The sequence below is a fragment of the Astatotilapia calliptera genome, chromosome 14 (assembly GCF_900246225.1).
Source record: "Astatotilapia calliptera chromosome 14, fAstCal1.2, whole genome shotgun sequence".
Lineage (NCBI taxonomy): Eukaryota > Metazoa > Chordata > Actinopteri > Cichliformes > Cichlidae > Astatotilapia > Astatotilapia calliptera.
Genome location: NC_039315.1, coordinates 14,385,930 through 14,411,296, shown reverse-complemented (window position 1 = coordinate 14,411,296; position 25,367 = coordinate 14,385,930). Strand labels below are relative to the sequence as shown.

At 41.7% G+C, this 25,367-nt stretch overlaps 1 protein-coding gene across 1 annotated transcript; it reads left to right on the top strand.

Moving 5' to 3' along the window:
• The first annotated feature begins 273 nt into the window (after nt 1–273).
• Nucleotides 274–11,509, top strand: LOC113036255 (extracellular calcium-sensing receptor-like). The gene is made up of 6 exons (XM_026192469.1): nt 274–320; nt 644–941; nt 1,187–1,981; nt 2,158–2,385; nt 2,583–2,706; nt 10,596–11,509. Exons 1-6 carry the CDS (start codon nt 289–291, stop codon nt 11,507–11,509), a joined length of 2,391 nt encoding a protein of 796 aa, XP_026048254.1. The 5' UTR covers nt 274–288.
• Nucleotides 11,510–25,367: the final 13,858 nt, after the last annotated feature.

Here is a 25,367-nt window from a genome sequence, read left to right as displayed (position 1 = left end):
TATGCTGCACCGAAAGGTATAAATACCAGTCTAAGTATTTCATCGTCATTACAGTACTTTAATGCTACTAAGGGTTTAGCTCAAGAAATGACATCAACACAAAGATGGCCAGAAAAGGGATGGGCACTTCTGCAACTGCTGTTAGTGGCATCTGCCTCTTCTGCTGAGGAGCCAGTGTGCAGGCGTAGAGGAGATCCTGAGAACCTGCTGCTATTTAAAGATGGAGAAATTATACTGGGTGGGGTGTTTTCTTTTCACACAGGCTGGAAAGACAGAACAGATACCTACATGATCAAACCTCTGCGACTACAATGTACCAGGTAAATGACAAGATACAAATCCATTTACATTTACGAAATCTGTTAGGAATCAAAAGTAGAATAAAATTTATTTTGATTTTTTCAGTCGTTTAAATTCCTTTCATTAGGGGTTTTTCTAATTTTTCTATGTAACTTTTCACTGTCCACTTTCTGCTGTAACAAAACAAATTTCCCATGTGTGGGACTAATAAATGTTATCTTATCATATCTTATCTTAAATGTTTTCATGAGAAATGCTTTTGTTTCTATTTAAACATTTATCCATAAATATTTGTGTCTGTTTTAAGGAACACAATTATTCATAATTGTTTGTCTCAATTAAGTTTAAATTTCAGAGATTTGCAGTTTGCCCAGGCTATGCTTTTTGCCATTGAGGAAATTAATAACAGCACAGACCTACTGCCAGGAATCTCTGTGGGCTATAAAATCTATGACATTTGTGGACCTGATACCAGAAGCATTGGAGCTACCCTGGCTTTAGCTAATGGTAATGAAATTGTGTCTGTACCGTCAAAGACAACGTGCACCAGACCTGCACATGTGCAGGCCATTATAGGAGCGACCTCTTCTTCTAAAAGCATAGCAGTAGCTACTGTCATCGGACCTTTTTTTATACCAGTGGTGGGTATTATACATATCTAATTTTTTTTTAAATCTTTGAATACTTTTAAAAATATTTTGTTTTCTTAGATCAAAGCTTTGCCTGGTACATTTTATGTACCTGTACTGAGTAGAATTGCTATTTTTGTATCTATGCATATGCATCACAGCTGTTAAAAAAAAAATTCAAATATTTTATTTTTAACAGCTTCATTTTTTTCATCTTGTGTCTTTTTCATTTATAAGTTTTTCATTTTTTATTCTAGATCAGCTACTTTGCTACATGTGCTTGTCTCAGTGACAAAACCAAGTACCCATCCTTCCTCAGAACAATACCCAGTGACTACTACCAGAGCAGAGCCCTGGCCCATTTGGTCAAGTATTTTGGATGGACTTGGGTTGGAGCTATCAGATCCAATGATGATTATGGAAATAATGGCATGGCCACATTCACTGAAACTGCACAGCAGCTGGGCATCTGTCTGGAGTATTCTGTACCTTTCTTTAGAACAGATCCATCTGCCAAGATACAAAGGATAATTGACATTATAAAGGCTTCAACCTCCAAGGTGATTGTTACATTCCTTACCCGTGCAGATTTGAATGTGCTGCTACCTGAGTTTTCATACCATAACTTGTCTGGGTATCAGTGGATAGGCAGTGAGACTTGGATATTTGATTCACGAACTGCAGAAATGGACACACATCACATACTGGATGGTGCCATAGGTCTTTCCATTCCTAAAGTACATGTCACTGGCCTGAGAGAGTTCATACTGAATGAGAAGCCACTCAATTCATCAAACAATGAACTGTTTATTGAGTTCTGGGAGACATTATTTAACTGTAGGTTTAGGCAGTCAGCGTCATCAGCAGACATTCAGAAAGAGTGTACTGGGCATGAAGATGTAACTGGAGTTCAAAATAGCTTCATTGACATGTCTCTCATGCCTCTCTTTAACAATGTCTACAAAGGAGTGTATGCAGTGGCCCATGCACTTCACAATATCCTCAGCTGTAATAAAACATGTAACAAAAATGTGCAGCTAGACCCACTCACGGTGAGCTTTTTACTAATTTACATTACAATGTTCACATTAAGATACATTATTAAAAAGATATTTTAGTTAAAAATATTTTCAAGAACTTCATTTTGCAGTTCTTCTGTATATTTTTCAGTCAGTAGGTGTGCAAAATCTTTGTCACGCAATAAATTGAGTCATAACATATTTCTTAGGTTCTGCAACACATACGAAAGATCCATTTCACAACTAAGGAAGGAGATGAGGTTCACTTTGATGAGAATGGAGATCCAGCAGCAAAGTATGACATTATAAATTGGCAGCCAAAAGAAAACGGCGTTGTGGAGTTTGTCACAGTTGGTCTTTATAATCCATCATTAGTTCAAGAAAAACAGCTAAATCTGCAAAACAAGTATTTAATTTGGGCAAGAAACTCAAAGCAGGTAAGCTATCGTACAATTTCATTGTTTTTATGTTTTTGTTCTATTTTTTAATTTTATACATATGTACATACTTTGTTTATTTTGGTTTTGATGCTTCAACATTAAGAGTTTTATTTATTTGTTTTTTAACAAAGAACATCACAGAGACATTTTTTTTCTCAATGTCTATAGACAGTTAAACGTTCTTGATCATGCAGGTTCCTGTGTCAGTTTGCAGTGAGAAATGTCCCCCAGGAACACGTAAGGTTCTCCAGAAAGGAAGGCCTGTTTGCTGCTATGACTGTATAAGATGTGCAGAAGGAGAAATCAGCAACGTTACCGGTGTGGTGATATTTCATTTAATTTTGGTGTGTTGCAAAGCAAAGTTATATATGTAGGAAGGCCATATGAGAACTATTTAATGATTTTGATTAATGCTTTTATGCAGAGATAATCTCCATCTAGAATGCCTGATTAAAATATTTGAAAATATTTAACTCACTGCCTCAGGTTAGTCTGTATGCCTGCACATTCTATTACAGCTTGTTTGTAAAGTGATAACCTTTCAACATCAAAGTAATATCATGGTAGCAACAGTGGTTATAGTTAAGAAATATTAAACTAACATTAATGTCATTGGACTAGGGAAACAAGGCAGAAACAAATATGTAATAATGTGGTAATTTCTAAGTTATTACCACTCAATTACTTGTCAAAGAGTCTGTGTAATAAGCAGGAAGCAGCGCTGCAAAACTGCCCATTTTTGTTTAATAACAAATTAATAACCAAACTTAAAAAGTAGTGATGACCACCAGGAAACACCTTTGGCATTTTCTGCTTAACCCTTTACAGCCGATCGGAGCGGGCACGCTCTGTTTTGCGTAACTATTTTTAAATCCCGGTAGCACTGCAACCACGTAAGCTAGCGCAAAATTTTTTTTTGCATATGAAACCGGAGGAGTTGTACTTACATCTTATGCCATCAGCTTGTCCTAGGTCACGGTTTCCTTCCACATAAAGCTTTGCAAAAACTGCATAAAAAGCGCTTGCAGGAACAAAAACATAATATTCCAGAAACACGCTTTACCGATCCAATCAGCTGGTCATAACACTTCCTACGTTGGAATAGACGTCAGCGCGAACTTTTGCATTTCCGCCATTACCTGCCCGAAACCGGAAGTGACGTCATTTTCGCGGAAATGTAGTCTTTTTTACTATCAGGGCCTAAGGCCCTATACTCGTCTTTTTAAAAGTTATCTTTGACTTTATGACTTTCTGTGTCGTTTCTGGGATGCTTAGGACTCATATTGCACTGCTGGAAATAGTTTATTTTGATGCATATGCTGCTTTTTTGCAAATTTGCAGTATAATATTTATTTTCGTTTTTCCTGCAGTGTATAAAAATTGGTGTATTTCAAAAATACAACTATGAAGACACTCAAAATAAATTTCCTGTGGTGGGAAACTATTTTGTGCAACTTTTTTGTATTTACAGTTTTGAGGGATAAGCCTCTTAAATTTCTCTAACTACAAATATATGTTAAAAAAGCAAAAACGATTTTCAATTTTTTTGTAGTTTATTGCACTTTTTTGCAATTTATGTAATTACTATGCACTTAATGAATACATATTATTAAAATCTGGGCTATAATGGTTGTATTGATGTATAGCAACTTGAAATGCTCCCAAAAATGGCTCCACAGCATGTAAAAATATGATATAAGCTCTGGCGGACTTGGTTCTATGGTAGGTCTTAAAGGGTTAATAAGCAGGAATTGAATTCCATGATCATTATAACTGAATGAAACAAGAACCAGGAAGTCTGTAATGAAGTGAAAAAACTTAGGTAAAATACTAATAATTAAGCTTAAAAGAATAATACATATGAATATATTAGGTGTGCATAGAAGTGTAAAGGACCCTCTTTCACAGCATAGTTTAAATATGGATGACAATGCATAGTATCGTAAAAATATTTCAGGTAGGAAAGGAAGTGGAACTAATTTTTAAAATGTCCAGTACACAAAAATAAGATGCCATCTATGTTCTCCCGTTTGTCCAATATACTGTTATAATCCATTGTTTTGTGCAAGCATCGCTCCAAGAAGCAAGCCAAAAAGACACACTACTTCTTCTTTGTTTTTATCCAGGGCTAAAATACAAATGACAGATTCCCAGTAGACAGCAGTCTGCCACCTACTGGCAGCCAGCTCTTTGTAGGTTGTTTCTATTTATGCTTATAACAGAAAAACTACCACAGGTGTTTCCAGGTAATCACAACGTTCTTACGTCTGCTTTAATAGTTGATTAATATGTTATTAAATAGAGAGGCAGATTTGCATTTTGCAGTTCTGTTTCCTGCTTATTACACAGAAACCACCAGTGGTAATTCAGTAGTTATTACTTGAAAACTGCATTTTTTACCCTACTATTACCACTCTTTTACCGAGCTGTATTTCTACAGTATTAAACTTAGTTTTTGGGTGCTTATTATGCATTAACATAAATGTCAGCATAATATTCCTTTCCTGTTACAAATGTTGCTACCATAATATTACTTGGTTATTAAGTGGTTATTACTTTGGTAATAGCATGGTAATAACTTAACTAATCCATCCATCCATCCATCGTCATCCGCTTTGTCCGGGGTCGGGTCGCGGGGGCAGCAGCCTAAGCAAAGAGGCCCAGACCTCCCTCTCCCCAGCCACCTCCTCCAGCTTGTCCGGGGGAATACCAAGGCGTTCCCAGGCCAGCCGAGAGATATAATCTCTCCAGCGTGTCCTGGGTCTGCCCCGGGGCCTCCTCCCGGTGGGACATGCCTGGAACACCTCACCCAGGAGGCGCCCAGGGGGCATCCTTGTCAGATGCCCGAACCACCTCAGCTGGCTCCTTTCCATGTGGAGCAGCAGCTGCTCTACTCTGAGCCCCTCCCGGATGGCCGAACTTCTCACCCTATCTCTAAGGGAGAGGCCAGCCACCCTTCGGAGGAAGCTCATTTCTGCCGCTTGTATCCGCGATCTCGTTCTTTCGGTCACTACCCACAGCTCGTGGCCATAGGTGAGGGTAGGGACGTAGATCGACCGGTAAATTGAGAGCTTCGCTTTTACACTCAGCTCCCTCTTCACCACGACGGACCGGTGCAACGTCCGCATTACTGCAGCTGCAGCCCCAATCCGTCTGTCGATCTCCGGCTCCCTTCTCCCATCACTCGCGAACAAGACCCCGAGATACTTGAACTCCTCCACTTGGGGCAGGAACTCATCCCCGACCCGGAGTGGGCACTCCACACTTTTCCGGCTGAGAACCATGGCCTCGGATTTGGAGGTGCTGATCCTCATTCCCGCTGCTTCACACTCGGCTGCGAACCGTTCCAGTGCGAGCTGGAGGCCTTCACCCGATGAAGCCAACAGAACCACATCATCTGCAAAAATCAGAGATGAGATTCTGAGGCCACCAAAGCGAAAGCCCTCCGCCACTTGGCTGCGCCTAGAAATCCTGTCCATAAAAATTATGAACAGAACCGGAGACAAAGGGCAGCCCTGGCGAAGCCCATCACCCACCGGGAACGAGTCCGACTTATTGCCGGCAATGCGAACCAAGCTCTTGCAACGGTTGTATAGGGATCGAATGGCCCGTAGCAATGGGCCAGACACCCCATATTCCCGCAACACCTCCCACAGGACACCCCGAGGGACACGGTCGAATGCCTTCTCCAAGTCCACAAAACACATGTAGACTGGTTGGGCAAACTCCCATGCACCCTCAAGTATCCTGGAGAGGATAAAGAGCTGGTCCAGTGTTCCGCGACCAGGACGAAAACCGCATTGTTCCTCCTGTATCCGAGGTTCGACTAACGGACGAACTCTCCTTTCCAGCACCCTGGCATAGACTTTCCCAGGCAGGCTGAGGAGTGTGATCCCCCTGTAGTTGGAACACACCCTCCGGTCCCCTTTCTTAAAGATGGGGACCACCACCCCGGTCTGCCAGTCCACAGGTACTGCCCCTGATCTCCACGCAACATTGCAGAGGCGTGTCAACCAGGACAGCCCTACAACGTCCAGAGCCTTCAGGAACTCGGGGCGGACCTCATCAACACCAGGGGGTCTGCCACCAAGGAGTTGTTTAACTGCCTCAGTGACCTCGCCCCCGGAAATTGGCGGGTCATTCCCCTCATCCCCAGACTCTGCTTCCTCCTTGGAAGACGTGTCAGTGGGATTAAGGAGGTCCTCGAAGTATTCCTTCCACCGCCTGACAATTTTCTCAGTCGACGTCAGCAGCGCTCCGCCAGCACTATACACAGTGCAGGTAGAGCACCGCTTTCCCCTCCTGAGACGTCTGACGGTTTGCCAGAATCTCTTCGAGGCAGTCCGAAAGTCTTTTTCCATGGCCTCTCCGAACTCCTCCCACACCCGAGTTTTTGCTTCAGCCACTGCCCGAGCCGCATTCCGCTTGGCCTGTCGATACCTGTCGGCTGCCTCCGGAGTCCCACAGGCTAACCAAGCCCGATAGGACTCCTTCTTCAGCCTGGTGGCTCCCTTCACCTCTGGTGTCCACCATTTGGTTCGGGGATTACCACCACGGCAGGCACCCACCACCTTGTGGCCGCAGCTCAATGCAGAAGCTTCGGCAATGGAGACGCTGAACATGGTCCATTCGGACTCAATGTCCCCAGTCTCCCTTGGAATGCTGTTGAAGCTCTGCCGGAGGTGTGCGTTGAAGATCTCGCGGACTGGGGCCTCTGCTAGACGTTCCCAGCACACCCTCACTACGCGTTTAGGTGCACCAGGTCTGTCCAGCGTCCTCCCCCGCCACCTGATCCAACTCACCACCAGGTGGTGATCAGTTGACAGCTCAGCCCCTCTCTTTACCCGAGTGTCCAGAACATATGGTCGCAGGTCTGCTGATACAAAATCGATCATCGACCTACGGCCAAGAGCGTCCTGGTGCCACGTGCACTTATGGACACTCTTATGTTCGAACAGGGTGTTCGTTATGGCCAAACTGTGGTTAGCACAGAAGTCCAATAACAGAGCACCGCTCGGGTTCAGATCAGGGAGGCCGTTCCTCCCAATCACGCCCCTCCAGGTCTCGCTGTCGTTACCCACGTGAGCATTGAAGTCTCCCAGCAGGACAACAGAGTCTCCAGGTGGGGCACCCTCCAGCACCCCCCCCCCCCCAGGGACTCTAAGAAGGCTGGGTACTCTGAACTGCCACTCGGCGCATAAGCGCAGATGACAGTCAGGACCCGTTCCCCGACCCTAAGGCGCAACTTAACTAATAATAATAATAATAATAATAATGGATTGGATTTATATAGCGCTTTTCTAGGCACCCAAAGCGCTTTACAATGCCGCTATTCATTCACTCTCACATTCATACACTGGTGGAGGCAAGCTACAGTTGTAGTCACAGCTGCCCTGGGGCAGGCTGACAGAAACGAGGCTGCCATATCGCGCCATCGGCCCCTCTGGCCAACACCAGAGGGGCCGATAACTGCATTACTACTTTGTTTCTGCCTTGTTACCTGACTATTACTATTTAAGTACTGAGCTGTAATAAAACGTGCTACCTTAGAAGAGTATACATATATATTTCAACAAACTCCCTCTTGCCCCTGTGGGTGGTCTGTCCTTCAAGTTCAGGTCCTTTACCAGAGGTTTGGGAACTTGTGGGTCCTGTGCAGTATATTTGCTGTTCCTAGGACTGCGCTCTTCTGGACAGAGATCTCAGATGTTGTTCCTGGTATCTGCTGGAGCCACTCACCTAGCTTGGGAGTCATTGCACCTAGCACTCCGATTACCACTGGGACCACTGTTACCTTCACCTTTCACGTCTTCTTGAGCTCTTTTCTGAGCCCTTGGTATTTCTCAAGCTTCTTGTGTTCCTTATTTCTGATGTTGCTGTCATTGGGAACCGCTACATCTATCACTACGGCTGTTGTCTTCTGTTTGTTTACCACCACTATGTCCGGTTGGTTAGCCATCTCCATTTTGTCCATCTGTATCTGAAAGCCTGTGACAAAGTGGTGAGAACACCATTTGTCCATATTTTTAGTTAACATTCTTGTTTTGATTTAGCCATATCTCATATGTAGTCTGCAATAACCAAACATCTACTATCCTGGGTTTGTTTATGTTTTGCACTTTTACAGATTGTGCAACATCTTGGTTTAACTCAATTCTGACAAGTTTGTTAAGTTAACATGTTATTTATTTCAACTGTTAATTGGTTTTGTTTGAACCCACCTTACCTACCTGTGTTCCAGGAACAAAAGGAGGAAATGTAGCTTAGTTTCCTGGTTAATCTGAGGTCACAGGAAGAGACCAGGTGAAGAAGGAGGAGACTCTTTGTAATTTAATAAAGCTGATTTTTAGAGTGTTAGTAGAGAAATGGATTTGTTTTAATATGTATTGACTATGCCGCACAGCAAGAAGGTCAATTCTACCATCAAGCCGGGGTCATTTTGTGTGGAGTTTGCATGTTCTCCCCGTGTTTGCGTGGGTTCCCTCCGGGTACTCCGGCTTCCTCCCACCATCCAAAGACATGCAACTTGTGGGGATAGGTTAATAGGATAATCCAAATAGCCACTAGGTGTGAATGTGAGTGCGGATGGTTGTCTGTCCCTGTGTGTTGGCCCTGCGACAGACTGGCGACCTGTCCACGGTGTACCCGCCTCTCGCCCTATGACAGCTGGGATAGGCTCCAGCCCCCCCGCGACCCTGAAAAGGATAAGCGGAAGCAAAGGGATGGATGGATGTAGTGACTATACCTTAGAGTTTTATTGCTAGGATAAGTAGTAGTACAGGTTTGAGTATAGAAATGTTTGCCATACCTACCCTAATGGAATAGTCCAGGGGTGAATGGACTATTTAAGCAGATGAAAGCAGGTGTTAAGGAAGGAAGGACCAGGGCAGTGTAGCTGTGTGCAGTTTGACCTTAATTTCCGTTGATTTAAGTTTAGTTATGTTTATTTGAACTGAGTTAATTTTGGAGTCGAGTTTTTTATTTATTTTTGTAAATATTGGTTGGTCACAAAATGGTGAATAAATCACTTGCTACACTGGACAGCATCTGTCTCCTGCACTTCTTTGTCAAGTCCTACCAAAAAGCCACACAGAATCTTAACTCGATCATTCTCGAGGGGGTTTCTCCCAATTTGACCTTGGGACTTGCAGACCATACTCGGCACAGATGATTCTGTATATTATGCCAGCCACTTGGTTATTGCGTTCCATGTATGCCCTGCCAGCTAGCAACATGCATCCTGCAGTTATGTGCTGGATTGTCTCAGGGGCATCTTTACACAGCTTGCTCCTGGGGTCTTGTCTGGTGTGACAGACCCCAGCTTCTATGGATCCTGTGCTCAGAGCTTTTTCCTCTGCTGTCATGATTAGTGCCTCTGTACTGTCTTTCAGCTTTTTCGAGGCACTGGTAGGATTTCTGGATGTCAGCCACTTCCTCTGTCTGCCAGCATACATACTGTGCAGAGGCCTATTCTTCATGATGGTTCCTCCTCTTTCTTGGGGATATATGTACATATATATATATATATATATATATATATATATATATATATACATATATATATATATATATACATATACATATATACATATATACATATATACATATACATATATATATATATATACACACATATACATATATATATACATATATACATATATATATACATATATACATATATACATATACACATATACACATATACATATATACATATACATATATACATATACACATATACATATATACATATACATATATACATATATATATATATATATGTATATATATATGTATATGTATATATGTATATGTATATATATAGATATATATACACACATGCACATGCATATACATATAAATAGATAGATATAGATATATAGATATAGATATCGTTAGGATAAAAGGGACATGTTTGATTTTCTAACAGGAGAATTATGTATCTTTCTGCCTGTGTATGCTCATGATTTTTTTTAAAATTATATGCATATTCCTTTAAAATTCTAGGGGAAAGTATACTACATTCACAATCTCTGATGAATGCTGTGTCAATCGTCATTTAATCACAAAACAGTGTAGCAGTCATTCAATAATAATGTTGTTTTTCAACTTCTAATTCTAAAGCACCAGTAGAATATATCATGGCAGAGGCATACACAACTGTACTGGGTAAAAGTAACGTCTGTTTTAATATTAATTTCCAGATTCAGTCACCTGTGTGAGATGTCTCCCTGAGTTTTGGTCAAATGAGAGAAGAGATGCTTGTATAAAGAAGGAAGCAGTGTTTCTATCATATGAAGAAATTATGGGAGCACTGCTGACTGCAGCATCTATATTTGGGGCCCACATGACGATTGGTGTGATACTTATTTTCTTCAAGTATAGGAAAACTCCTATTGTCAGGGCAAACAACTCTGAACTGAGCTTCCTGCTGCTCTTCTCCTTAATTCTGTGTTTTCTGTGTTCTCTGACCTTCATTGGTCAGCCCTCTGATTGGTCCTGTATGCTCCGACATGTAGCATTTGGCATCACCTTTGTCCTCTGTATCTCTTGTCTTCTGGGAAAAACTATGGTTGTTTTAATGGCCTTCAGAGCTACACGTCCAGGTAGTAATGTTAAAAAATGGTTTGGGCAGACACAGCAGAGACTCTGTGTTACAGCATTTACTCTTATACAAATTAACATATGTATCATCTGGCTAACAACTTCTCCTCCTTTTCCATTTAAGAATTTTAAGGAAATCAAAGACAAGATCACATTGGAGTGTGCCCTCGGCTCAGTTGTGGGCTTTTGGGCTGTGCTTGGTTATATAGGACTTCTGGCTATTTTATGTTTTATTTTTGCATTTTTAGCTCGAAAGCTACCCGATAATTTCAACGAAGCCAAATTTATCACTTTCAGCATGCTGATATTCTGTGCAGTATGGATTACATTTGTCCCAGCATATGTCAGCTCCCCTGGGAAGTTCAGTGTTGCTGTAGAAATTTTTGCTATACTTGCTTCCAGTTTTGGACTGCTAATTTGCATCTTCATACCCAAATGTTATATAATCTTAATGAAACCTGAGAAGAATACAAAGAAACACATGATGGGGAAGAAGGCACCAAATTCACTCTGAAAAATGAATGTGGTAAAATGGGATTTTAATTTGATCATTTGTACATAATTAGTTTGTCACCATCCTGTCAGAATAGAAAGAAGCTGTCAGCAGGATACACTCCAATTGATACTGTCTTTATAGAAACTACTTCTCCTTTTTTGATGCATTTTAATTACTTATTCAAACAAGAAAGATCTGCGAAAGCGCTCCTTCCTGCAGCGAGGGTGTTTCAGTCTCTGACTAAAAGAGCTGCTCAGCCCACTCATATACTCATGCAGTGGGTGATGTGGGTTGTTCCTGATGGATGTCAGCTAACTAACTAACATCCTCCTCTCGCCAACCACCTCCACAGACTCCAGGGGACATAACAGCACGGAGCTAGACCTCCACACCAGTTTGTCAATCCTGCTCCTTTCCCTGTCCGTGCATCCACTCCCCCAGTAGGCCACTGCATAGAAAAGGGCAGATGCTACCACAGTGTCATAGAATGTCCTTAACCCTTTACGACCTACCAAGTCCGCCAGAGCTTATATTATATTTTTACATGCTGTAGTGCCATTTTTGGGAGCATTTCAAGTTGCAATACAACCATTATAGCCCAAATTTTAATAATATGTCGGCATTAAGTGCATAGAAATTACAAAAATTGCAAGAAAGTGCAATAAACTACAAAAAAATTGAAAATCGTTTTTGTTTTTTTTAAACATATATTTCTAGTTAGACAAATTTAAGAGGCTTATCCCTCAAAACTGTAAATACAAAAAAGTTGCACAAAATAATTTCCCACCACAGAAAATTTATTTTGAGTGTCTTCATAGTTTTATTTTTGAAAAACAGCAAAACAGGAAAAACGAAAATAAATATTATAGTGCAAATTTGCACTATATTTTTTTTGGTGCATAAAAAAAATATACAAAAAAGCATATGCTGCTTTTTTGTTCAAAAAAGCAGCATATGCATCAAAATAAACTATTTCCAGCAGTGCAATTTTAGTTCTAAGCATCTCAGAAACGACACAGAAAGTCATAAAGTCAAACATATCTTTTAAAAACACCAGTATAGGCTCATGAAGCCCTGATGGTAAAAAAAAAAAAACTACATTTCCGCGAAAATGACATCACTTCCGGTTTCGGGCAGGTCATGGCGGACACGCGATAGTTCACGCTGATGTCTATTGTAACGTAGGAAGTGTTATGAACAGCTGATCGGATCGGCAAAGCGTGTTTCTGGAATATTATGTTTTGGTTGCTGCAAGTGCTTTTTATGCAGTTTTTGCAAAGCCATATGTGGAAGGAAACCGTTACCTAGGACAAGCTGATGGCATAAGATGTAAGTACAACTCCTCCGGTTTCATATGCAAAAAAATTATTGCGCTAGCTTATGTGGTTGCAGTTCTACAAGTATTTAAATGTAGTTGCACAAAACGGAGCGTGCCCGCTCTCACCGGTTTTAAAGGGTTAACAGAGTCCTGCAGACTCCGAAGGACCTCAGTCTCCTCAGCAGGTGGAGTCGACTCTGGCCCTTCTTATACAGGATGTCTGTATTTGTAGTCCAGTCCAGTTTATTGTTGAGGTGAACACCCAGGTACTTATAAGAGTCCACTATCTCAATGTCTTTCCCTTGGATGTTCACCGGTGTAGTAGTGGGTGACTTCCTCCTGAAGTCTATGATCATCTCCTTTGTCTTGCCGGCGTTGTTTTGGAGTACATTGGTCTCACACCAGCCAACAAAGTCACTGATGACCCCCCTGTATTCCTGATCATTCCCGTCTGATACGCATCCAATGATGGCTGTATCATCTGAGAACGTCTGTAGATGGCAATCATCCGAATTATAACAGAAGTCTGAAGTGTAAAGGCTGAACAGGAAAGGTGAGAGAACCGTGCCCTGTGGTGCTCCTGTGCTGCAGATTGCCACCTCGGATGCACAGTCATGGAGCCTCACATACTGTGGTCTGTTGGTAAGGTAGTCGATGGTCCATGCAGTCAGCTGTTTGCCTACTCCGGCTCTCTCCAGCTTCCCTCTCAGTAGTGCAGTTTGAATGGTGTTGAAAGCACTGGAGAAGTCAAAAAACATGATCGTCACAGTGCTCCCCGCCTGCTCTAGATGAGAGAGGGATCGGTGTACCAGGTAGATGACAGCGTCATCCACCCCAATTCCAGAACGGTAGGCGAACTGCAGGGGATCCATCACTGAGCCCACCAGTGGCCGAAGGTGGTGCAGGATGAGCCATTCCATAGTCTTCATCAGATGAGAAGTCAAGGCAACAGGCCTGAAGTGGTTGGACTACTTGGGGTGTGCGATTTTTGGCACCGGAACCACACAGGAAGTCTTCCACAGTTCAGGAACTCTCTCCAGGCTCAGGCTCAGTTTGAGGATGTACAGGGCCACCTGACAGAGCTGGTCTGCACAGTCCCTGAGCAGTCTGGAGCAGATTCCATCCGGATCTGCAGCCTTCCTTGCCTTCGTCCTCTTGAGCTGATTTTTCACCTGATCAGCTGTGAAGTAGATGTGAGGCTGAGCTGGAGGGGGGGGGGGCTGGCTTTGTTGTGGGTAGATGTGTGGATAGGGGTGAAGCAGGGTTGTGGTGAGAGTAGAGCTCAGGTGACAATGGCATTGCACCCGGAGGGGGGGGGGGGGGGCAACTGGAGGGGGGGGGGGGGGGGTTAATGGAACCTGGGGGGTGGGAGAGGTGATAAGTGGGCCATTGTCAAATCTGTTAAAAGACAGATTCAAGTCGTTAGCCCACCCCCGGCCAGCAGACACTGTGGCTCCTCCATTCAAGTAGATTGGGCTAAGTAGACTGGCCCATTGTCAGTGACACAAAGTTATTAAGGCAAACTTACTCCATGGAGCCCTGCTCTTAAAAAAACTGCTATAGTGCCCGTAGTAGCGGCAATAAGTCTTATGTTAACAAAACAAGGATGCACTTCCCACTTTCACCTTCTGTCTTTTAAGCAAAATGAGTGCATTAAAAAATTAAGGAAAAAGAAGGGAGATTTGTCCTTGTGAAAGGAAGACTAGAAGATGAAATGGCCACAGTGATTCATGTACTGTATATGCATAGCCCAACAGTGGAAAACATTTCTTTAAACCTTTTTTGATACCATAAGTCTGGAAATGGAAGGGATATTAATATGTGGTGACAACTTTAATATAGTTTTAGACAGTAAACTGGACACAACAAATAAGAAGAAAAATACTAACCTCATTACAAAAACAATTAAGACAAAGAATTTGGGATAGTTCACATCTGGAGGGCAGTACACCCCTAAAAGAGGGACTATACACTACTCAGGGACCAATAACAGCTACACAAAAATTGACTGTTTGTTTTTTTACACATAAGAAGGAACTATGGGTAAAGAAATGTGAAATTCAAGAAGCAGGTGTATAAGATCGCTGTGCAGTTTATCTGGAGGTCAAACTAAATGGGCAGAGGAAAAATACAAAGTAGTAACTCAAGAGTAAAAGAAAGATAAAAATTTTAACCAAGAAGAAAATAGCAATGGACAATTTGGACAAGTTTTCTCCCCAACAAACACAACAATGTCAACAAATCGTGCACCGTCAAAGGCACCTGCGGGTGCCATTGGTTTCTTTCTATAATACTGGACTTATTTTTCTACGAAGGTTGGAACTTTGAGAGTGTTTAAATGAGAGAAAAGTGTGAAATTGTTCATGCCTGTCTGAGAAAAGTGTGTAATGAGGGGTTTTAAAGCCTTAAAACATCTATAATAATAAAAAAAATTAAGTTGGCTACTTCGCGGATTTCAACTATCACAGGTTATTTTTATCCCGCGATAAACGAGGGACCACTGTATAGATATGAACCAGATCATTAACGAATCCAAGTGATCAGTAAATGTTGATGAGTGGTCATGACAATTTGCATATTAATGATCAAAGAACTGAACTCACAGCCCAGTGTTCATTCCTTATTTCTTTGTCCATTCACTAAAATAGACAAAGATAAGGAGTGACGTGGAAGGGTGGAACCTTCTTTCATTAGATATTGGTTCAAGAATAGAGACTATAAAAATAAGTATTTTTTCCCAGCTTCTCTACTTATTTAAATCACTGCCTATCTCAATAGGCAGTGATTTAAAACAACAATCCCAGAAAACAATATAGATTATGGGATAAAATCATCTCTAGATATCTATAGAATGGTCATAGATCAAGAATGAAGAATATTTTCATGCAAAACAAATTAGACCTATAATTTGTTGGTGTGACAGAGACTTTGTATCCAAATGGAACACTCTAGAACAATATATACAGGGAAGGGAAATTCAAAATCTCATTAGAGACCGAGAGGGAGCAATGAGTGTAATCGACCAAATGGGTAGTGTCACCAAGTTCACACTAAAGATGTGGTTTAATATAGTACACAAATATAAACTGGAGGAAGACCTTGAGATAACTTAGTGGATAGCTTATGACAGGCGCTTTACCCCCGGTTCTCTAACCAGAGATTTGAACAAAGGAGTAAAAATGACATAAGAAGTAAAACATACGCAGTGTTGGGAAGGTTACTTTTAAAATACATTCCACTACAGATTACGGAATACATGCCTCACAATGTATTTTGTAATGTATTCCGTTACGTTACGTTACTCAATGAGAGAAACGTTCTGAAAACTTTGGATTACTTAATATATTATCATGCTTTTTACAACTACATGACTGTACCATTACTGTGTGATTTATTGCTATTACTGAAGGTTAGTCGCAATACCAATACCAACTAGATTTCTACATCTTAATATAAAATGAGTAACAGTAGGGTGGACATTAGATAAGGCTGCACTTTTTGCAGCGATCTTGTATAGAAAACAATTTCACACGTATATAAAACAAGTCCGCGGCTCTGAACCGTAGTAAAGGGACCTCTGGCTAATAAGCTGGGTTCCGTTTCAGGCTCGTAGCTGAAAACTAGCTTTATTTTGTCTGGGTCAACTTTGCTAGTGAGAGACAGAGAGAGGAGTTGAAAGGCTGCTCCAACGGAAATTATTATTTTGGAGGAAAACCCGAACACAGTGTACAGTCGATTCTTAATAGCTTACTTTAGGGTGACCATATTTTGATTTCCAAAAAGTCAGGAAGAACTTTAACACTGGAAGTCCGAGGCAATACTGTTTGCTTAAAGAAAATTTTAACACATTTAAACGACGCCTTCTCTGTGCGGTTAATGAATGGTGAAGCAAAAAATGTCATATAGGCTTTTACAAGTCAACAAGGGCAAAAAATTTAAAAACCTCTGGAATAAAATAATGGTACAGAAATAAGGCCTCATCTGTATAAAAAAAAAAAAAATTACCAGTACCGGGACGGTACGAGGGAAATTTCTTTTACAGTTAGTCTGAAAAGCTGCAGTTGCGCTTTGGCATCTTTTAAACATCATCAGGTGTGCTACTGCGCGCTGTCTGTGTCGTCTGTGAGCGCAGAACAACAACTCACAAAGCAGCAGCTCGGGGATGACGTTACACAAATGGGTTCTCTGTAGGAAAACCCGGACATTTTCACCTCGAAAATCACCCCGGACAAAACGTGAAAAGTGGATATGTCCGGGGAAAAGAGGAAGGTTGGTCACCCTAGCTTACTTATAACTGGGCTCGTCAGGCGCTCTTGTTAGCTGCAGTGGTTATTATTATATTTACCTGCTTCCATCTCCCGTTTCTGGTCGGTGAAAACTTGTACTTTTTGACTCTCTTTTTTCTCCCTCCCTCACGCTCACAGACACACAACGGGTATTGCAGTCCATTATCCCTGCAGCAGGGATTACACTGCCCATGAGGCTACATTCCTTAGGTTTATGCCTGTAACACTCTGTGTTGGAGTCAAATTGCTAAATGTTGTCATAATGTTACTTAAATTTGTAAGTCTTGGTTCAAACTGTAGGATCAAAGACATTCCTTTGTTTCTGACTCCCTCCCCAGCCAGCCTGTTGGTGGGGGAGGCTATAGTGTTTTATTATAGGGACATCCTATGTGAGGGTTCTGTTTTCTTGTTTAGTAAGCTTCCTGCCTTTATGACCCTTTTGTGGGCCCCCAAACACAAACATGCGCCTACACACACACATACAGATGCTCGCACATACATGCACACACACACACAGTACCTTATCTTTTAGAACCATAGGGGTTTTTTTACAATGGGTGGTGCTTGTGTGTACTCTAACTGTTTTCAATAAAAGGCGGCAAGGAAGGCTGTTTATTTGAAGTTGGCTAGGAGACAGGTGAGGAGCGTTCAGCTCCAAGAGCCTGGTTCCGACCAGCCTCCCTTGCTAGCAAGTAAAATCGATCGATCGCTGATTGCCTTGCATCCTTGTCGTTAACGGGAATAAGTTTCTAAACCAGCGGGGCCTGTGGAAGCGCAGACCCAACACTCTGCTTATTGCCTTCATATTAAATTATGTTTTGAATAATAATTTTAAAAAACATTTCTTCATGTCATTATGCAGGCCGCAAGTAGTGGTGACATGGGCCGTGAGATTGAGACCCAGGCATTAGAGCCTCTTAATGTGTGTTTTGTTTGGGTTTCCACCAGCGTGGAATTAACAAAAATAGAGGCATAGCATAGCATATGAAACAGGAAAAGACTGCCATGTAATCCATTTATTTCAACAAAGTGACTGTATTCTGAAGACCAACTTTTTAACCCTTTAAGACTGCCTTAAGTCTGCCGGAGCTTATCTTTATATTTTTATGTGCTGCAGGAATAATGAAATTAAATATCATGGCATGGAGAGGAATCTTAGCAAAGAAGCTCTACAGAAGGTTGGAGCTTGTCTGTTCAACCCCAAGCTGGTAGGGGGAGCTCTTTATTAAACACTTGCCTATGCTACAATGTGCTTCAAGGGTCAATAACAGCATAACAGAACTCACTTATGGTACTGCATTCTTTCTATAAAACAATAATTGTCAGTGACTTTGTACCGTAGTACAAACACAATATTAAAGATAACAGTTAAAAGTAACGTAACCATAAACAATAAAATGAGAACATCTAAACAGCAGCACATGTCCCAAGCCTTGATGGGAGAGAACGAGCTGCTCCCCCAACACGCCACAATATTATCATGCAAATTTGCAAAAAAAAACAGCATGTGCATCAAAATAAACTATTTCCGGCAGTGCAATTTGAGTTCTTAGCATCCCAGAAACTATTCAGAAAAGCATAAAGTCAAACATGACTTTAAACACCAGTATAGGTTTATGAGGCCCTGAAGGTAAAAAACTACATTTTTCGCAAAAATGCTGTCACTTCTGGTTTCAGGCAGGGAATGGCGGACATGCGATAGTTCATTCTGACGTCTATTGCAACGTAGGAAGTTTTATGAACAGCTGATCAGATCGGCAAAGCGTTTTTCTGGAATATTATGTTTTTGTTGCTGCAAGTGTTTTTTATCCAGTTTTTGCAAAGCTATATGTGGAAGGAAACCGTGACCTAAGACGAGCTGATGGCATAAGAAGTACAACTCCTCCGGTTTCATTTGCAAAAAAAAAAAAAAAAAAAATACTGCGCTAGCTTATGTGCTTGCAGTTCTACAGGGATTTAAAAATAGTTATGCAAAATGGAGCGTGCCCGCTCTGACCAGTTTTAAAGGGCTAAACGGTATTTGTAGCAGAATTCAGTTACTCATATTTTGTATTTTAAATATGTAACGCTGGTACATGTATTCCGTTACTCGCCATCACTGAACATAAGGTCAACCTGGATATAAACTGACTCATTAGAATTGAAAGATACAAAGTTGAAACATACAATTAAAAAAGTATAGAATCCTATCTACAACTGTCGGACAGAAAAGGCAATACAACCATATATATAACACTGAAATGGGAACGAGAGCTAGGAGTAATCATACCAGAAAATGAATAGTTATAGTCCAGGATGACTGACTGTTGCCGCACAGCAAGAAGGTCCTGAGTTCAATTCCACCATCAGGCCGGGGTCTTTCTGTGTGGAGTTTGCATGTTCTCCCCGTGTTTGCGTGGGTTCCCTCCGGGTACTCCGGCTTCCTCCCACCGTCCAAAGACATGCAGCTTGTGGGGATAGGTTAATTGGATAATCCAAATTGCCACTAGGTGTAAATGTGCGAATGAATGTGAGTGCGAATGGTTGTCTGTCCCTGTGTGTTGGCCCTGCGACAGACTGGCGACCTGTCCAGGGTGTACCCCGCCTCTCGCCCTATGACAGCTGGGATAGTCTCCTGCGCCCCCCGCGACCCTGAAAAGGATAAGCGGAAGCGAATGGATGAATGGACATTTCGTTTCAGAGGTGCCACCTTATCTAAAATAGATTTACATTGATTGTTAAAAGACAAAATAAGTGAATCCATATGATTTTGAGCCATGCGAGGGACAAACATGCCAGAAAACCTTCTAGCAGCATCCTCGTTTAAAATCCGCCTTTGGATCATCAATTTAGGAGGGGAAGGATCCACGTAAAATGACAAATTAAAGAATATACAACTATGGTCACTCACATGGACATCTTCCACACATACATCATGTATATTTATACTCAGGGAGAAAACAAGATCAAAAGTGTGGCCCTTTGTAAAAAAAACATGCTGCTTAAAGTTAAAAGACTCAGTGATAGTGATGAGCACAGCAGCAGTGTTACAGGAAGCGTCATCAATATGAAGGTTTAAGTCTCCCAATATTACAACTTTCTCCAGTTTAATGATCGATGTCAGAAGGTCGTTAAATTCAGTTAGAAAGACCCCAGCAGGTCCAGGAGGTCGATAGATTAAAATACAGTAAAAGGTTTTCAAAGAACCGACCTTCATCATCTGTGACTCAAATGAAGAAAAGAAGTCCGAGGTCATCAGTTTGCATATGAGTCTGTCCTGGTAAACAGCAGCAAGTCCTCCACCATGTCCTAAAAGAAAATGTACAAGCTGTGATAACTGTTTCTGATAAAATGAAGAGTAGACTGATATATTGAATATTCCTTTATTGGGTGAGAAAATCAGACCATGTCATAACTGCTTTAAGTCATACAGAATAAATATCAGAGCCTTAAACAGGCTGACTTCTGCTAAATGGGTCAAACTGGGCAGAAAGTATACAAACACATAACATCCTTATAGAATATGATGTAACACTATAGATCAACTTACCTCAGAATATATAAAGCATATAAACAATTACAGCAATATGATGCAACAAACACAGCAGTGCTACTAATCCAAAATACTCAAAGCTTCATAGAACTGAAACAAATATTTTTTTTTAGCTCCATTCTGCTGCTGATACATACTTTAGGTTTCTGAATATTAAACTTGTTGCTGCCTTTCATAGGCCTTTGAACTTGAAGGCCCTGAGTACTTTCTCCCACACTGAAAACACTGGAATGATACAATTATTTGAACATTACCTAATAAGACTGATTCAGGACAGACAATTAGTTATGTTAAACTTTCCTAGCAGTCCTTCAAAAACAAGGAACAGTCTGTCTATTCTCTCCATCTGTCAGCTGCTGCTGGCTCTTCCTCCTCCTCTTCCTCACACACTGCTGAGTTTGTCCTGGTAGATCATCAGGGGTGCAAAGCCTCCCAGATGATGTGCAGCCAACCCGTTCTCACTCCCAAAGCGTAACATTTTACGCTAGGTGACAAATCGTCACCATATTACGTTTTCGGCTACCCACCACGTTCCTAAATGACGACCTCGGAAAAAGAGGAAATATGAGAACCGTCTGGACTGAACCTACACATGTTCGCTCTTTTTCTTCAAATCGCTTAGAAACACGCTATTTAACATCATTAAAGTCCTGGTTAAGGTCAGGAATAAGGTTATGGTCAGGGCTAGGGATAAGGTTAGGTTTAGGGCTGGAATACAGGGCTGGAACGTCTACTACCGCGGGAGCGTCATTGCACTGGATTCCAGCCATAACCCGCCGCGTACCATAAGAACGCCGAAGGTCTCCTTTCGCGTTCCTCAGGAACGCCGCGGGACGTGACAAAACGTCGACATGTTACGCCTCGGGAGTGAGAACGCTCTGGTGCAGCAGTGGGTCCCTCAGTCTGTCCTCACTCTGGACACTTGCAGTTGTCACACATGGAAATCAAATCTGTGATAAGCTGCAGGGTTCAAACACAAGTGTAACTTATAAATACATGTTCATACTTTTATTAGACAATCAGAGAGAAAGAAAAAGAGAGAGAGTGCAGGACAGACAGACAGGTGACAGTCTCAGGTGTATACACTGCTACAAAACAGCACAAAAGAAGGAGGATTTAATGTTTGTGTTATTACGAAACAAGAAGAGTTCCCAGATGGTACAGTGGACACATGTGTGACTCCTGTGATTAAAGCATCTTTCTTTCAGCTTAACGAGTGAACCGTCAGCTCGTTCAAACACACGTTAAAGTCCGTTTGGTTCGACACCACAGAACAGAGGCAGTAATATAACATAGCTAACATTAACAGTGCAGTGAATCCTGCTTGTGCCGTGATTTTCAGGACTGCAAACCGAGCAGCATCACTGACTTTCAGCTTGTTGTGTTTGTGGATATATGACTGACTTTAATTATCCATAAAATCATCACAATCTCTGTAAGTTCAACTATTGAACGGCATATATTTTGAAGTAAAGGCTTTAAAACCAAGTTAGTACAAACATCGCTAATGTCACATAACTTTCCCGACATGTGGCCAACAGTAATGTTTTAATGTTTTTCATTATAAAAACATTTGCGCATAAATAAGTGACATAATATTCAGTACTTACTTCTGAAAGTTTACTCTTCGGAGGCTCCGCTTTTTTTTCGGCAAAATTATCCACACCACCGCTGCACTATGAAATCTGGGATATGTTGGGCCATGAAGGCTACACTGACCCATCCTTAAAATTCAGGGAAATTAAGGACGCATTTGAGGGCCGCATTTCGAGCAGCCTTTGAATTGGGACAGCCTTCGTCGTGTCGCTGTGACGTAATCGGCCTTAAAATGCGGCCTTTAAGGCTGCAGACCCTGAATTGGGATGCAGCCCAAATCCGGTCATTGGTACTTCCTGGCTTGTGTAGTTACTAGGTAACAAAAGCTACACACTGCCCCTAGCGTCCTGGAGCACTTCCGTTGTGTTTTGGAATTTGCATGTGTTTTGGAGTTTGCAAGTGTTTTGGATTTTGTATGTGTTTTGGAGTTTGCAAGTGTTTTGGAGTTTGCAAGTGTTTTGGAGTTTGCAACTGTTTTGGAGTTTGCAACTGTTTTGGAGTTTGTACGTGCTTTGTCTCTAGGGGCCACCGTATGTGCAAACCTATGGACCTGCCGGGCAGGGCAGCGACTCCAGAGTTGGGAAAAACCTTGATCGATGAGCAGACGTAGCTGTCACCAGCAAAACGGAAAATGGATGACGGACACAGAGTGAGCAAACTGCTTTCGAGCCATGGGGCTCGGGTCCCAGGCGGCGGCGTATCATCCCCAGCAAACAACAGGAGAGGAACTGGTCGCAGGCACCCCACAGCCAAGCAGCTAGCCTCCGGTACCTTCTCCGTTTCACCTGGATGCTGGCCTTCGTTCCCCTTTTTCGTCTCTTGAGGGTGGAAATGCCGCGGGTTGTGCACAGTAGCACGCACTCAGGTGAGGAACACACCAGAGGAGGAGGAAAAGTTTTTCTGTAGCTGTCCCAGCGAAAAGTATATTGCAAACGACAAGCGACGACAGTGAAAAACTACACTGTCGCCTCCAACGAGCTGTAGCAGCGGCGGCAAAGCCAAACACAGGCGCCATTGTTGCTTCAAAGCTGTAAAGACTATTAACTGTTACCTTCTTCTATGCTGTGTTACTGGTACAGCCACCGGTACATTGCTGCTGATGTTAAATGAGAAAGAATAGCATCAGTCTACCCAAATCAAATCAAATCAAATCACTTTTATTGTCACATCACATGTGCAGGCACACTGGTACAGCACATGCGGGTGAAATTCTTGTGTGCGAGCTTCACAAGCAACAGAGTTGTGCAAAATACAATAACATAAAACAAGCAAAATATAAAAATGGCTAAATCTGACAGTAATAAATATATGTACAATATAAGAGTGTATGCATTACTGGATGTGTATACTAAATATGTTTTTCTACGTGTGTGTGTGTTACATATTTTACAAATTAAATAGAGTAAACAATAAAATAAAATATATAAAATATACAGAAGTTGGTAGTTGGACATGTGCAAAACAAGTGGCATAATGTTGAAGTTCCAGTAGTGAAGGTGAGGTGTCTATGAAGTGTTCAGCAGTCTGATGGCCTGGTGGAAAAAGCTGTCTCTCAGTCTGCTGGTACGGGACCGGATGCTGCAGAACCTCCTTCCTGATGGAAGTAGTCTGAACAGTTTATGGCTGGGGTGACTGGAGTCCTTGATGATCCTTCCCGCTTTCCTCAGGCACCGCTTCCTGTAGATGTCTTGGAGGAAGGGAAGCTCACCTCCAATTATCCGTTCAGAGCACCGGTAGATTCACCAACTGTCATTCACATCAGTGATGCACAGATGTGAATCTCAACATGAATGGTGACTGTGATATATTGTGTAAAGCTCTAAGAGTAGCCCACAATACTGTACAAAAAAATATAAATACAATTTTCAGTGCATCCACGTATTTAATAAGATATTGAATTACTAAGAAAGTACCGTAAATTCCAGACTATAAGCCGTTACTTTTTTCCCAGATTTTGAACACTGCGGCCTATACTAAGGTGCAGCTAATGCATTTTTTTTTTTTCAATGCTACCAAAAACATTTTGCCTTGTAACAGTAGACCAATAAAGTTGATAAGTAGTTCACAGAGGTCCAATGAAATTGTGTGATACATTAGCATACTTTCACAATTAAATTATTGTAAATCATCCTCATCAACATGGAAAACACTCGAAGAAAAGCATATGATGCAGCCCAAATTTTAACATTATGTATGCATTAAAGTTAAAGGCAATAAATCTGGCGGTTGAAGAAGGAAAACAACCCGCTGCATGTAATCTTGGCATAAATGAATTGATGATGAGACAGTGGAGATGCCAGTGTGAAAAACTGAGTCAATGCAAAAAGATGACAAAAGCTTTCAGAGGTAATCATAACAGATGGCCCGAACTTGAAAACTTTCTTGAAAACTGGATTAACACTCAGAGAGAAGGGGGCTGTGGTGTTTCCACCGTGCAGATCAGACTGAAGGCTAAAGCAATCGCCACCGAAATGAAAATTGAAGATTTTAGAAGTGGACCATTGCAGTGATTTAGATTTGTGAGATGAAAAGACCTGCTCATCAGGGCACAATTTTGTGTCAGCAGCTCCCTCCCAACTACGAGGAAAAACTCGCTAACTTCTGCACAGTCACTCAAACAAAGATAGTGGAAAACTCCATCGAGCCAGATGATATTATAAATGTGGATGAAATACATTTGATGTTTGACCTGCCTCTCACTCAGATTGTTAATAAAAAAGGTGACTTGTCCATCACACAGAAAACAAGTGACCATGAGAGAACGCATTTTACTTGTGTTCTGAGCTACACAGCATCCAGGCTAAAGCTTCCACCGACGGTGATTTTTTAGCGGCTGGGGGATTTTTTCACAGAAAAAAAGCATTGCTGTTATGGACAGCATGACGGCACATATAACAGATTCAGCAAAAACTGCTAACAAGAGTACAAACTCAATTCCAGCTGTGATTCCTTGGGGCAGCACTAAGTATTTGAAGTCACTGGACATTAGGGCTGCCACAAACGATTATTTTGATAGTCGACTAGTCACCGATTATTTATGCGATTAGTCGACTAATCAGATCATCATCCACTGGACGTAAAACTACAGCTTATTGCACCAGCAGCATCTACTCTTATATAACTATCATTAGCTTACAGCTTTAA

Bases quoted from the DNA above. Each gene is read 5' to 3' on its own strand.
- LOC113036255 (XM_026192469.1), top strand. From the start codon at position 289: ATGATCAAACCTCTGCGACTACAATGTACCAG. The intron at 942-1,186 runs GTGGGTATTATA...TTTTTATTCTAG, and splicing joins GACCTTTTTTTATACCAGTG to ATCAGCTACTTTGCTACATG. The intron at 1,982-2,157 runs GTGAGCTTTTTA...CATATTTCTTAG, and splicing joins TGCAGCTAGACCCACTCACG to GTTCTGCAACACATACGAAA.